General features: G+C 34.3%; 1 protein-coding gene across 1 annotated transcript in view; it reads left to right on the forward strand.

Annotated features, from left to right (window-relative positions):
• slc4a5a (solute carrier family 4 member 5a) overlaps positions 1-16,282 on the forward strand; it is an 81,682-nt gene that overhangs the window by 65,367 nt on the left and 33 nt on the right. The window contains exons 21-25 of the mRNA XM_059337459.1: positions 608-676; positions 4,510-4,683; positions 8,163-8,336; positions 8,440-8,498; positions 15,944-16,282. The exon at positions 15,944-16,282 is cut by the window's right edge and continues 33 nt beyond it. Of these exons, the coding sequence (XP_059193442.1) occupies positions 608-676; positions 4,510-4,683; positions 8,163-8,336; positions 8,440-8,498; positions 15,944-16,109 (642 nt within the window). The 3' untranslated portion in view covers positions 16,110-16,282. The remainder of the gene's footprint in view (positions 1-607; positions 677-4,509; positions 4,684-8,162; positions 8,337-8,439; positions 8,499-15,943) is intronic.

Below are 16,282 nucleotides of genomic sequence, written 5' to 3' on the forward strand. Positions count from 1 at the left end.
ATCACTCAAATTTCCGTGAAACTGACACGGATTTCGCTACAATGCATGTTAATGACAGTCATATCCCGTGGCTATTCCAACATACAAAGTGATTATGTACATTCACTGAGTGAATATTTAGAAAATAAAACATATATTTCTTGCTAGAAATGTGATCAAAATCCGTTTTTATGCAGAAACTAAGTCAAAATATTGATTTTTTTCACTAAAAATGAGAGAACTGTCCGCCATGTTTTTTGTTCTGACCGCCAGAACCTTGAAAGTCACGTGACTTGAAACAAACCAATAGGAACAAATATTAACTTGCATTGTAGCGAAATCCGTGTCAGTTTCACGGAAATTTGAGTGATTCCGTGGCTATTCCACGGATTTTGAGTTAAGCGAATCCGTGGCTATTTCACGGATTCCTGTGAGACCAGGTTCATAATACCTTCATATAATGTAGAAACATAAACATGTTTCCATGTTGCCAGCTGTCTGAACTGAACTTTAAAAAGCAATGAATCTATTTATTATATATATATATATTTATATAGTGTTTTTTTCCTCTTTTATTTATTTTATTGTCTCTTGTTCTGTCTGTAATAATGTTTTCTGCTGCTTCTAGTTCATCCCGATGCCCGTGCTCTACGGTGTCTTCCTCTACATGGGTGTAGCTTCCCTCAGTGGAATCCAGGTAGGCTGTGTGCCAGCTGTTGATGTTGTTTATTATAATAAATTGAGTTATTGCGGCTGGACATCTTATTGCATCTCTGACAGCAGGAGGATAGCGGATTATTTAAAGCAGCCAAGCAAACAAACAATTAGGCGGGTGTGATCCATAGTGTCCAGTGACATAAAAAACATGTTATAGGCCCTTTAATTTTGTAAAAGTGTAAATTGTGTGGAGTGGAGATATCAAACTCCAGGCTGAATTCATAAGCTGTAGCTGTGGGTGGCTGTAATGAAGGAACAGTGTATTCTCCTGATGGCCAGGTGTCTCATTATAACAACCAATATCCAGAGTTACAATTTTACAGATGAATAGAGATGAGTTCAAAAGCCTTTAACTTGAGATTTGATGAGTTTCTCATAGAGCAGGTGCTCCTCCATTACTTTCCTCCAACTCAAGCTGAATCCCATCCAATCCTCTGCAAAGTAGCATTCATAGAGGTCAAGGTTATAATAGTTTTGGATTTTTCATTAGTTTTAGTTTTAATTTCGTTGTGATTTTTTGTTTTCAAATTTAGTTTGTTTTAATGAGTTTTTAGAGTGAGTTTGCTGGTGTCAGGCCGGGCTCGAAGCAGGACTCAGACGCAGAGATATATCAGAGTATGTCAAAAGCACTTTATTTAGGTACTTAGTCAGCAAGAGGAACTCCCCGAACAGAGGAAACTAAAAGGCTATGAACATTAACAATCTAAAGGACCTAACAATAATAATCCCTACAAAGAGGGAAAAACACAAAACTCCTGACTATCCTGAAACTCAGGGCAAACTATCCTATGGGATAATGAACAAACAACTAGACAAGGGAAAGGGGGAAAAAGGGACAAACAAAAATATTAATAAACAAAAGGCGCTCCAAAAGGGAGGAAAAACCTAACAGGGAAAAAGACTAAACTAAAAACCACTCCGTAAAATGGAGGAACGATCTAAGGGCAAAAAACTAAATAACACAAAATCACTCTTAAGGAGGAAAAACAAAAAGCAGTCTAAACAACTAACAAACTAAGGGAGCAGCTAAGCTGTGAAAATTTACAAAAGAAAATCACTCTTACAAGGAGAACAAACTTGAAAACTCAGGCAGGTGACACACACAGGGAGGGGCAGGTGATCTGAAACGAGAGGAGAGTTACTTTTCAAGATAAAAGCAGTGACGAGACCAAAACATAAAAAACCCAAGACCTCACCACGGTGTGACAGCTGGTTTTAATTAGTTTTTATCTTTTGGAAAATGCTTTGTTTTAGTTTAGTTTTTATTAGTTTTAGTGTTAATTTTAGTTTTTGGATCAAAAAGGTTTATTAAGTCATAAAACCAGATAGATGAAATAGATTTCATATGAACCAAAAAGGTTTATGTTTGAAAAAAGTTGACAAAGACGAAAACGAAGGACATTTTCACTATAATTTTAGCTAGTTTTAGTTAGTTAGTTAAAATACAGTTTCAGTTAGTTATCGTTTTTATAAAAGACACCATTTATAGAACAAGTATAAACTAGAAAATTTCCTCTGGGGAAATTTTGAAAGGGCCACGGGGGCTACTGCCGGTGTGTGTACACTATGATGAGATTCTTCAGAGATTTCAAACTATGCCCTTTAACCTCAAAATGTGTGTGTGTGTGTGTGAGAGAAACATGTATGTGGAGGAGTGTGGGCGCATACGCGCGCATTTCTGTGTGTGTGTGTAGCGAAAATCGCATAAAGTTACCTGTGTGTGTAATTAAAATCACAAAGTTACCTGTGTGTGCGTGTGTGCGTGTTTGAAGCAGGTGTATGCATGTGTGAGGAGTGTGCGCACTTACGCGCATGTGTGTGTGTGTGTGTGTGTGTATCTGTGACTGTAATCACATCAAAGATCAAAGGCAATCAGATCAAAGCAATCAACTGAATTAACTGTCACCTGTTAATGAAAGAGTGACAGCAGTCAGAGGTGGACAGACTGGAATTTCTGGCCTCGAACAGAAAGCATTTTTGGCAAAACCATAATACCTATCATTGATCCGACTTCACTTTGAGCGTCCTGAGTTCTTCCTGAACCTCTACATATGGTTTTTTTTAAGAAAAATGAAAAAATAGCTTTGTTAGAGCGATCTAAAAAAACTGTTACTTTTTTTTTTTGAGAAATCTTCCTGCATTTTTAATATGGGAGCCAATGAGGCAGTTGGTGCGTTTTGTTTGTGCATCTGTGCGTCCTGCGCCCAAACTATAACTCTGACAGCTTTACCAGAGGATTGTGAGTGAGAAGACAAATTTTCCTACGTTTCTATGTATAAATTATTTCTGTAGAGTGAAATTTGCGGCCTGGAGCGCAGTTTTAAAATGTATTTTTTGACAGTTTTACCTCTCCCTCTACACTCTGAGCGATGACATCACACACTCTGACACGAACATTCCGTGCAATACACACCCATTATAATCTCAGAATTTCTCCAAAAATGATTATGGTCATTGAACAGGGATTGATAAAAAACTATATGACCTATCGAAACGTGGATTAATACACCGATACACAAGACTTGTGTCTACTGTTTAAAGTTTAAATGGAGTCTCTAGGTGAAATTATGCCGGAGAAGTAGACGTCTGAAAATCTTCAATTAAAGTTCTTTTTTGCTCATTTTCTTTCGGCCGTCCCATTCATTTCAATGCAAAATTTTGGGCAGTTTTTTGCGACTTACGTCGCGAAAAATTCGTATTCCGTAGAGAAAAGTAATAGCATACCGATCCCGATCAAACCGCACGTTTTGATATATAATTTGTCCTGCAGCTTTGCCCCGAGCACTACAGCTATTGCTGTAGGGACCAGTGCTCGGTGCGATTGCCCCGAGGCCCTAATAACATTTATACTGCATGCAAAGAAGTGCATGAATTTTACCCCAAACTGCTTATGATAAAGTGGGCATCAAGGTTATAATAGTTTTGGATTTTTCAATAGTTTTAGTTTTAATTTCGTTGTGATTTTTTGTTTTCAAATTCAGTTTGTTTTAATGAGTTTTTAGAGTGAGTTTGCTAGTTTTAATTAGTTTTTATCTTTTGGAAAAATGCTTTGTTTTAGTTTAGTTTTTATTAGTTTTAGTGTTAATTTTAGGGGTTTTTTTGCAATGGCGTATTTGTTGGGTGCCAGATTCAGAAAAGTCACAATAAATGTTTCCTTTATTTCCTTTGTCTGATATGGATCAATAAGTCATAAAACCAGATAGATTAAATAGATTTCATATCAACCAAAAAGGTTTATTTATGAAAAGTTGACAAAGACGAAAAAGGACATTTTCACTATAATTTTAGTTTATTTTAGTTCGTTTTGCAAGCACACAATAGAGTTTCAGTTAGTTATTGTTTTGAAAAATTGTTTTATTTCAGTTAACGAAAATGTTTTTTCAATTCTAGTTTCTGTTATTTCATTAGTTTTTAACTATAATAACCTTGGTGCCAAGTGAGTGCTGCATTCAATTTACAGCTCTAAGGTCAAAGCTGTGTATTTGAAATTAGAGCTCTTTCATCATTTAGCATGTGGAAAGTTTAGTGATAGACCTCCTTTTGCAGTAATACTGTATGTAATAGAGTATCTGTAGTCACATGTGTATACACAATGATGTTTAGTTAGTTTTGTAACCACAAAATACAGTTTCAGTTAGTTATCGTTTTTATAAAAACTCTTGTTTTTATTTTTATTTCAGTTAACGAAAATGTTTTTTCAATTCTAGTTTCCGTTAACTATAATAACCTTGGTAGAGGTCTGAATGTAACTAACCTGTGCTACTACTTCTTCTCTCACCTCCATCTGCCATCTTGTCTCATGGTGGTCCACAGTTCTGGGACAGGATTAAGTTGTACATGATGCCGTCCAAGCACCAGCCCGACTACTCTTACCTGCGCCATGTTCCTCTGAGGAGGGTCCACCTGTTCACAATGATCCAGATCGCATGTCTGGCTGTTCTCTGGACCCTCAAATCCACCTTCTTGGCCATCATCTTCCCTGTTATGGTAAGTGAGAAAATGATCACATTTGCACACTGCAAAAAAAAGTGTTGTCTAAAAACAAGATAAAAACCCTAAATCTGAGGGAAATGATGGACAGATAATTTCACTTGACAAGATTTCTTGAATTAAGATTGTTCAATCTAGAAATAAGCATGTTGAACGCTTAAAATAAGAAATTAACTCTTAACCCTCTGAAGTCCAGGAGATTTTGGTTCAAATTTTTTAAAAAAACTTCCTATGCATTCATTTCTGTCTCTGTTTAGCATCTTCCAGTCTGTCCTTACATCACATGCATGGCCCAGTTTTCGCAACACAAGTTTGGCTATCAGTCTGATTTTTCATTCTTTTTTAAATTACAAGTATGAAGCTGCCAGGAACCCAAAATACAAACAAAGGACATAGGTTTTTATGGAAATGTACCAATTTTTTTCACTATTTATACACACAAAAACAGCAGATTTTAATGAAATAAATAAATAACTAAAAAACATCAACAACATGTCTATTTGCATGTAAATTAGACAGACAATTTCACTTGACAAGATTTCTTAAATTAAGATTGTTAAATCTAGAAATAAGCATGTTGAATGCTTAAAATAAGAAAAAACTCTTAAAACAAGATAAATTATCTAACACTTTTTTATCTTGGTAAGAAACAAATAATTTAATAAAAAATAATTTGAAATAATGAACTTTACAATAACCAACTAAGTTATGTTTATAGATGGCTTATAAACCAATTATTAAACAATTTACTACATATTTAATCTTTAAATGGTTTCAACCAATTTCTTAAATGTATATGACTCATTTCTAAATCATTAACATACTTAATATGGTGTTAAGATGTTATAATGAGTGCAAATTAAACTATTAATAAACAAATAATTATAATTTAATTGTTTCTTAATGGTAAAGTAACTATAAACTTACATTAATATACCATATATTTGCCATTTATAAATTATTTAGTTAGTTAAACATTAATAAATTATGTATTTACCATTCTCTATAAATGGTTTATAAATGATGATTAAACATTAATAAACTATCTGTTTACCATTTATAAATGATGGTTATTGTAAATTGTGTTACCAAAGGTTTTTTTATCTTGGTAAGAAACTTTTTAAGAGTTAATTTGAAGCTTCAACATGCATATTTCTAGATTTAATAATCTTAATTTAAGAAATCTTGTGAAGGTAAATTATCTGTCCATGCAGCAAGATCATTTCCCTCAGATTTAGTGTTTTTATCTTTTTTTTAGACTAAACACCTTTTTTGCAGTGCAAACACAGCTCATGTGTTGTTGTAGAAGAAGGCAGCTGTTTTGCTTTTTACACAAGGTTTAACAAACATTCTGCATAATCAGATAATTTGATATAATTTGGTAGAAAAATGCATGAAATCAAGGTTCTGCTGGAGCAGCCCGGATGCTTTGATGAAGCTCTGCAGGTGGTCAGAGATGTGCCACTGCTACATATCCAGTCCATGAATAGAAACATTCATTACTAAAATAATCTTTGTTGTTGAAATCTAACCAGCATTTTCAAATGATGTTTCCATATCAACATTCATAGTTGGGATGTTGGTGAATGTAAAGAAATATGAGAGATATTTTAAAGAATATTAACCCTCTGGAGTCCATCTATTTATTGAAAATACACGTTTTATTTACAGTTATAACTTTATTTATATATCATATGTAGACAAGCTGAGAAAGCCTGTTGAAAGAGCAATCTTAGGAGCTTTTTACATAGTGTGCCATTTATGATTCTAGACCATTTTTAAAATGTGAATTTTCTTTGTACTGAATTATTGCTTTTTTTAATTTACATGCAAATAGACATGTTGTTGATGTTTTATAGTTATTTATTTATTTCATTATTTTCTGCTGTTTTTGTGTGTATAAATAGTGAAGAAAAATTGGTACATTTCCATAAAAACCTGTGTCCTTTGTTTTTGTTTTTTTTGTTTTTTTTCTTTTATTAATTTAAACAAAACACAACATAAATCACCAATGGACAAACACAGTAAAAACATTTTTTTTTTTTAATAAAAAGAACAACCTATGTTTGTATTTTGGGTTCCTGGCAGCTTTATACTTGTAATTTAAAAAAGAATGGGCCATGCATGTGATGTAAGGACAGACTGGAAGATGATAAACACAGACAGAAATGAATGCAGAGGAAGTTGACAAATTTGAACCAAAATCTCCTGGACTTCAGAGGGTTAAGAGTTCATTTCTTATTTCAAGTGTTCAACATGCTTATTCCTAGATTGAACAATCTCAATTTAAGAAATCTTGTCAAGTGAAAAAGTGTGCCATTTATGTTTCTGGACCATTTTTAAAATGGGAATTTTCTTTCTACAATGAAAACTATTGCTATTTTCAATTTACATGCAAATAGACTGCTTTGTAGTTTTATTATTTATTATTATTTCTGATGTGTTTGTGTGTATAAATGGTAGGGAAAAAATGGTACATTTCCATAGAAACCTGTGTCTTTTGTTTGTATTTTGGGTTCCTGACAGCTTTATACTTTGTTAATTAAGATAAAATGAAAAATCTGACTGATAGCCAAGTTTGTGTGGAGAAAAAGGAGCCATGCATGTGATGTAAGGACAGACTGAAAGATGCTAAACAGAGACAGGAATTAATGCATAGGAAGTTGACAAATTTGAACCAAAATCTCCTGGACTTCAGAGGTTTAAATAAGGAAGTGATCTGAATTCACTGTGTATAGCAGTGATTCATGCTAATGTCATTAATAAATACCATCCAGCTAAATCATAGTCATGCAATAACTGGAACGTGAGATGAATATTAACCCTCTGGAGTCCACGAAAGTACCGGAGAGCCCTGCTGCTGTCAGCTTCCCTCTAAAGTTTTGGCTTTTCTAGAAGTTTCCACGTCCCATTAGCGCGTCAACTCTTTTTCAGCAAAGGTTAAAATGACCTCAACCAAGTCTAACATGATTTTACTGAAGTTTTTGAAGAGATTTTTTTTTATTTTGCAGTGTGCATTCAGCATTTCAATGCATTTCTAATGCAATCTTTTGTGTTTAATGTTTTTGTGTGTTTTTTGTCATTTTTTGTGCATTTTTGTGTTTTTATGTTTGTTTTTTGTCATTTTTATGTGTTTTTTATGTTTTTTTTGTCATTTATTGTGTGTTTTCTGTGTGTTTCTATGTGTTTTGTAATTTTATTGTCTTTTGATGGGGTTCTTTGTGTGTTTTTTGTATTTTTTTGTGTGTTTCTGTGTTCAAAATGTTGATCCAGTAAGTCAAAATGAAAAAATAATAATCAGGTCATATAGGTGAGGTTATACTGAAAACAATGATACCAACGTGGCAGGGTGAACACTTTTTGAGTGGTTTATACAGGCAGAATGAAAAGGAGTCCAAACCCAACAGAATAGCCCCAGACTCCAAAGGCTTAATAGGAGTTGAAATGAGGCTTTTTTTGTCATTTTCTCCCTTTAGATTCTTGGTCTGATGGTGGTGCGAAAGATGCTGGACATGGTGTTCTCCCAGCACGACCTGGCCTGGCTGGACGACCTCCTCCCTGAGAAAGAGAAGAAGAAGAAGGAGGACGACAAGAAGAAGGGGAAGGAGAAGGAGAAGAAGAAGCCCAAAGCAGACGACAGTGATGACGAGGTGAGAAAGTCAAGCTTCTGCTGCCCCCTGCAGGAATGATGGAGCATGACACAAGTTTCTGAAGACGTGGCTCTCTGTTGTGTGTTTGTGTGTCTGTTTGCAGGAGAAGTGCCACGCCTACTCCAACCACTCCGCCAGCCCCGAGTCAGACCTGGATCGCAGGTACTGTGTCCTCAAACTGCACATCCCCTACCAAGACCTCGTCTACCCTGATGCTGCACAGTCTCAGTGGGGGGCTTACTGCCAGCGCACTGCCACACACAGTGCTCTCTAACACACACACACACACACACACACACACATACTGGTTTTCATAGATCATGGGGACTCCAGTTTTAATCATCACTTGTGGGGACCACCCTTTCTAGAGGTTGTAGAGAGCTGAAAAAAATGGAGTAAACTTGCCATAGCTTAGTTCGCCTATACACGCCTTCAAACCTCTGAAATGATGATTTGTTGATGTTTTAATCAGGCTTTATGGGGACATCCGGAAAAAAAACAGTAAACATGCTTTCAGGGTACATCATTTACATGAATTAGCATATTTCAAACAGATTATTTGGTGACTAATGTGGACCTACTTTTACATAAAACAATGAAAATTAGATACTTTTCTAAGAAGCCAATCCTATAATTGTGGAATTTGCAAAAATAGTAAAACTTTAATTGAAACCTTGAAGCAATCACACACACACACACACACACACACACACATTACAAAGCCATAGGCAGATGCCTATTGTGTGCATCTCAACAATTTCTTCTACACATGAAATTAAAGGGTGAATTCACATAAATACACACTACTGGTCAAAAGTTTTAGAACACACCAACTTTTCCAGAATTTAATTGAAAATGATGCAGTTTAATGTCTCAGTGTACTCTGAAATTAATGCACATTTGCAACATTTAAAATTTTTTATTGAGCATGATAGTGTTTTGAAAGTAAAAAAAAGATTCAAAATCACATTTTATGTTGGACTAAAGGACTAAAAAAAGACACAAAATGACCAAAAAAAGACACAAAATGACAAAAAAGACACCTAAAGAAACAAAATGACTAAAAAAAGACACAAAATGACTTACAAAGACATGAAAAGAATTCAAAAATGGACAAAATAGCCCAAGACTCCATAGAGTTAAGTTGTTAACCCATTTCTTGTTCCCTGAAAAAGGCCTACTTGTATAATTCTGAAATGTACACTATTTTCCAGTTTTGGTTAAGCTTACCTTTTTTATTTACCTCTGGCAGTTCACCACTTAGCTTTGTACCCTTTCAAGCTGTTCATTTGACTTGAACTGCTTGAATTTCAATAAAAAAACTGGAAAAATTGGGGTGTTCTAAAACTTTTGACCGGTAGTGTACATACCATAAACATATGACAAAGGACTCAAAACTGCTTCTGTGGTAGTTATAATTACAGTTAGTGTAAAACAAATCTATGTGACAGATAATAAAAACCTACAGTTAAATGTACTGCATAGCTAAATACCACTGCAGGGAAATTGTCATGCACAAATACTGAGGTAGCTGCAGCAGCAGCACCATAGTTGATAGAAGCTCTTATTTTGACAGGGTGTTGCGTTCATTATATTATGGTGCTTTTTCCCATGAAAACAAACTATTAGCCCAAAAATTTGAAATGTTTTGTTTAATTCCAAATTAATTAAGTGTTTGAATATACACCCTCTAATAATTAAATGCCCTTCATTACTTCTTTGTTATTCCTTCCTTTGTTCATTTTCTGATTTTCAGAATAAGTGTAAATTAAACACATGACATGTGCATCCATACTTGCAGATGGACACATTATTGACAGGGAACAGTGTCCACATAGTCCACTTTCATTGTCATTTTTGGGCCAAGTCTCCTCTCCATGCACTTTAAGGCAATGCAGATCATTGTGATGTCACTAACTGTATAATCCTGCTGCTACTCTTCCTGTGTCATGTGATTAAAGGCTCACAGTGTGTACACACACGACTCAGCATGTTGCTATTTTTCATGAATGTGTTAAGTGAGAAAAGAAAATTCTGGTGATCCATTTTCTAACTCTGATAGAAATTTTCTCTTTCTGCATTTATGACATAAGAACTAGTGTGAAAAAAGCTTTTGGCAGCATAAGTTCCATATTTATTTTAATGTGTAAAGGTGAGAAAAAAAAATTTGGCAGGTGAAAAAAACACTAACGGCAGATTATCGATTATCACTGATTAAAATAACTTTTCAGCAAAAAGAAAGACATGACAGTTATGTTACAGAATGTGCTAAAACATGTGTTTATTGTTATGAACGTTGTGTTTAGAGTACATGGAGAAATTAAGATATTAACATTCACCTGGAAGAAAACATGAATGCTTAAATTATATTTAGAACATGTAGTAGTGGTGCACCTCATCCTCTTGTGGCTAAGTTTTACAAAAACAAAATTTCCCCTCCCAAATTGGTTTTGTTAATTTTTTTAAACTGTTTTCACAGCTGAGACAGTTATTAGGACATTAGGAACTCTATGAAACTAAGATTTTTTTTCTTAAGTCTGTAGTTTGGGACATCTTGCAGCACCACAAAACTTATCTCAGAGTTGCATTTTAACCCATATCCATTTTTTAGCTAAGTAGCTTGCTAGGCTAACTACTTAGCTAACTTCTTGGCTGAGTATTTAGCTAAGTAGCTTGCTAAGCTAACTACTTAGCTAACTTATTGGCTAAGTATTTAGCTAAGTAGCTTGCTAAGCTAAATACTTAGCTAACTTCTTGGCTAAGTATTTAGCTAAGTAGCTAAGTAAGGAAGTTGTTGTAGCCTATATGAGTTACGGTTACTACTACTATTACTACTAATAAGCAATAATTCTGAGGTTATTGAGGAAAAACTCTTAGTTAATGGCTTACTGGTTGTATAATAAGGCCATGCCGAATAAGGCATTAATAAGTACTTAATAATGACTAATTAAGAGCCAATATGTTCCTTATTTGCATGCTAATAAGCAACTAATTAATTGAATGTGATATGCAGCTTGGGACATCTTGCAGCACCACAAAACTTATTTCAGAATTGTATTTTAACACATATTTTCCCTTTAACTCTTTATCGGGCAAAGAACTATATTTGGCAACTTCAGGTAATATTTCGAGAAAAAAGGTGCAAATTTACTAGATTAAAGTGGCAAATCTACAAGAAAAAAAGTGGCAGATTTAAGAGATTTAAAGTGGCAAATCTATGCGAAATACTTACGAGGAAAAGTGGGAAAAAAGCAACTTTTTCCCCCCAGATTCACCACTTTAAATCTCATAAATCTGCATATTTTTTTCTCGTAGATTTGCCACTTTAATCTCATAAACTTTTTTCTCAAAATATTATTTTCGTATGTTTTTTTTTACACATTCTGGCAGTATGTAATATCCTCCAATATTGGGTTGAAATTTGGAATTTGCAAGTATTTCAATGAGTTTCAAAATTTTGAAACCCCTGTAATCCCATACTGCACAAATCCATATTGCAATTTCGATTAAAAAAATGTGGATTAATCGTGCAGCCTTAATCCTGCTAAACACGTTTTCTCCTGTTCGTCAGACCTAATCACAGAAGAGAAAATCATTCAGTCCAGATTTAGAAAATAGAAAACCTGATTTTTTTTTTTTTTCACTTGCCTCTCAGGGTTTCTGTAGATGTGTGCTGTGAGTTTTAAAGTTTTGTGAAAGGCAGTGACTTTGAGGTGAAGGTGGATCACCTGAAATGCATGCTGTATAGTTTACTGTGTGTCTCAAAGAAACTGGTCATTCATTTAGATTAACATATTAAATAGATTAATATAAGTACTGTGTGGTATATTACACCTGTTGTATATCTAGTACATGAAGTAGATTGAATGTAGGCCAGTTTGTATACAACTGTATAATCATCCACGTGCAACAAGCATCATTGTTTTGGTTGTTTCTTTTTCCTCCATGTGCTGAATCACTTTAGCAAATCAGTGTGTTATGCTCATCCCTGCATGTGAAATGTGGCCTGACTCTCTGAACTACCTTCACCTGGAGCTGCAGCACTTTCACTACAAATGTTTCCAGTGAAAGTGCAGCCGATGAGGCTATTTCTGATACATTTCTGTCAATATGCTAAACATTTAACCAAAAATACTTTGTTTGACTGTGTTTCTTTTCTTTTGTGTAAGATTCAGAAACATACCTATCATGTCTGCATTGCTTTGAAAGAGGCATGGTTTGGAATTGACTGTTATTGATTATTAATCAATATGAATTTGGTAACACGTTAGATTAGGGAACACATATGCAACATTAATTGGTTGCTTATTAGCATGCAAATAAGTAACATATTGGCCCTTAACCCTTTGATGCTGAAGTGACCCGATAGAGTTTTTATCTTCTATATCTTTGCAATAAATTATTTTCATCATTCAGTATTCCAGGTTTTCCTCAATTAGTTTGTTTTTGATCATCATACATCCTAATTTTATGTTTTCCTTTATTAAGTTTTTCATAAAATCCTTTTTTGTGTCACTACCCTTCTAATGCACAACATGGGTCAAAATGTCCCATATCCATTTTTTTAGCTAAGTAGCTTGCTAGGCTAACTACTTAGCTAACTTCTTGGCTGAGTATTTAGCTAAGTAGCTTGCTAAGCTAACTACTAAGCTAACTCCTTGGCTAAGTATTTAGCTAAGTAGCTTGCTAGGCTAACTACTTAGCTAACTTCTTGGCTGAGTATTTAGCTAAGTAGCTTGCTAAGCTAACTACTTAGCTAACTTCTTGACTAAGTATTTAGCTAAGTAGCTTGCTAAGCTCAATACTTAGCTAACTTCTTGGCTAAGTATTTAGCTAAGTAGCTAAGTAAGGAAGTTGTTGTAGCCTATATGAGTTACGATTACTACTACTATTACTACTAATAAGCAATAATTCTGTATAATAAGGCCATGCAGAATAAGGCATTAATAACTACTTAATAATGACTAATTAAGAGCCAATATGTTCCTTATTTGCATGCTAATAAGCAACTAATTAATTTTGAATATGTGTTCCCTAATCTAAAGTGTTACCATGAATTTGCTTTGCGATATGCTGTCAACTGTAGATTTAGCTTATCTTTATCTTATCTTAAAGGTCCATCTGTTTATACACATATATTTTTCATCCAGCCATTTATTTGAACAAATAATGTTAAACTGGCTGAAACAGTGCTAAATGAGTAAGGCTGAATACAGATTTGTATACATAAGAACTTGGAGGAAAAACTTAAAGTCGTTAGATGCCAAATTCCAAATCAAAACAACATCTGTAGTTTAATTTAAAGTCTTGAAAATTGATATTTAGTAGGAGAGGATTTGTTCATTGTAATTGCAGTGTGTAGTCATTAAGCCAAGATATACCATATGTTGCATTTTCCTTTGATCACTAGCTACATTACATGTTTTTGATCATAAAGGTCCTCTATTCACTATTATACTATATAGCAATGGCTCTTCATTGGAATATTAATAAAATTATCTCTTGGAGTGAAGGTTTGCAAATGGCCACAACAAACTGATTCCAATCACTGCAAAAACCAACTGACTGATAAGAAATAAATAACTAGAATTAAGCAAATACATGCTTGAAACAAGTAACATGATCTGCCAGTGCAGTAAGTACATTTTTCTTTGTAAGAATTCTTTAAATAAGTATATATATATATATACATCAAGAAACTGGAAAAACCAATGATAGCTTGAAATAAATCCAAATCTACTTATTTTGAGCAATTGTGGCTTGAAAAACCCGACTGTAGTTATATTAAAATAAGCAGCAATACTTGAAACGAGCACGTTTTGGTGGATAGAAAATGCTTTTGAAATAACATTCAAACTACATGCAACTAAAACTAAATTGGAGCCAATATTTTAGGTTAAAACTCACCATATTCAACAGTTGAATAGCTTGAAAAGCATGAAAAAACTCACAATGTCAAGCCTAAAAAGAAGTCTTTAAACAATAAGATAATTACATAAGCACATAATAATAATACTAATAATTAAATAAGCACATAAAGCTATAGTCAGTAGGTAAATTATACTCAAAACAATATAATTAAGATATTATTGCTAGATATAAGAAGAAAATACTTGGTAAGCTTCATGTTTTTTGCAGTGATGTTGATGGTGTGAATCCTTTCCCAGCCTCAGATTACCTTTCTAGTCACCAGTACTAGTCTTACCCAGAATGCATTGTGGCCACAGACAACCGCCACAGCAGCTCATTACACTCATCAGTCTCTCTTTTCTTGCTCATCACTGAGTTGAGCTGCCACACTGCAAAAAGGTGTGTCTAAAAACAAGATAAAAACCCTAAATCTGAGGGAAATGATCTTGCTGCATGGACAGATAATTTACCTTGACAAGATTTCTTAAATTAAGATTATTAAATCTAGAAATAAGCATGTTGAACACTTAAAATAAGAAATTAACTCTTAAAACAAGATAAATTATGTAACACTTTTAAATCTACATTTTTTTTTATCTTGGTAAGAAACAAATAATTTAATAAAAAATAGATTAAAATAATGAAATAAATAAAAAACATCAACAACATGTCGATTTGCATGTAAATTAAAAATAGCAATAATTCAGTACAAATAAAATTCACATTTTAAAAATGGTCTAGAATCATAAATGGCAAACTATGTAAAAAGCTCCTAAGATTGAACTTTCAACTGGCTTTCTCAGCTTGTCTACATATGATATATAAATAAAGTTATTACTGTAAATAAAACATGCTCAGTGTATTTTCAATAAATAGATGGACTCCAGGAGGTTAAAACAAGATAAATTATCTAACACTCCTAAATCTAAAGTTTTTTTTTAATCTTGGTAAGAAACAAATAATCATCAGGTCACTCTGCTCGGGCCAGTTCATCGCTGCTTGCAGCTTTAATTGATCTTGTTTTAAGAGATATTTATTTATTTAATTATTTTCTGCTGTATATTATACACACAAAAGTGTGTATAAATAGTGAAAAAAAATTGGTACATTTCCATAAAAACCTATGTCCTTTTTTTTTTCTTTTATTAATTTAAACAAAACACAACATAAACCACCAATGGACAAACACAGTAAAAGTAATAAAAAAGAAAAAGAAAAAGAAAAACCTATGTCCTTTGTTTGTATTTTGGGTTCCTGGCAGCTTTATACTTGTAATTTAAAAAAGAATGAAAAATCTGACTGATAGCCAAACTTGTGTGGAGAAAAAGGAGCCATGCATGTGATGTAAGAACATACTGGAAGATGCTAAACAGAGACAGAAATTAATGCATAGGAAGTTGATAAATTTGAACCAAAATCTCCTGGACTTCAGAGGGTTAAGAGTTAATTTCTTATTTTCAGCGTTCAACATGCTTATTTCTAGATTGAACAATCTCAATTTAAGAAACCTTGTCAAGGTAAATTATCTGTCCATGCAGCAAGATCATTTCCCTCAGATTTACTGTTTTTATCTTGTTGTTAGACACCTTTTCTACAGTGCATAGTGTTTGTCTGGGGTCCTGATGCCCCTCCCCCCTCAGCCCCTCTGTGTTTTTGGCTGTGGGTGTGTCTGGTAACTGGAGCTTGCCCTTCCTCAGCATCACCCTCCACCTGAAGATCTCCTGCCCTTCGTCTCCGGCCATGCCTCTGGGCCGAGGGATGGCGTGCCCCGTGCCCCAGGTCAAGATAGAGATGGAGTCAGACTACGACTCGGACATCGACCACCACCGTCCTCGGGACATGAGCAGCGAGACGACGTTATAAAACAGAGACTGGACGTCTTGTTGACAGGACAAGGCGCTAGGTGGGCTAACTCCATGCAGCCACGGACAGTTCAAGGTGGCACAGACTGTTAGCACACTGACACCTCAACAGACTGGAATGGGACTGATCCAATCAATGCAGTTGGAGAAGTTTAAGTTTTAAATTGGTGTAGT

This window comes from Centropristis striata, chromosome 7 (genome assembly GCF_030273125.1).
Source record: "Centropristis striata isolate RG_2023a ecotype Rhode Island chromosome 7, C.striata_1.0, whole genome shotgun sequence".
Lineage (NCBI taxonomy): Eukaryota > Metazoa > Chordata > Actinopteri > Perciformes > Serranidae > Centropristis > Centropristis striata.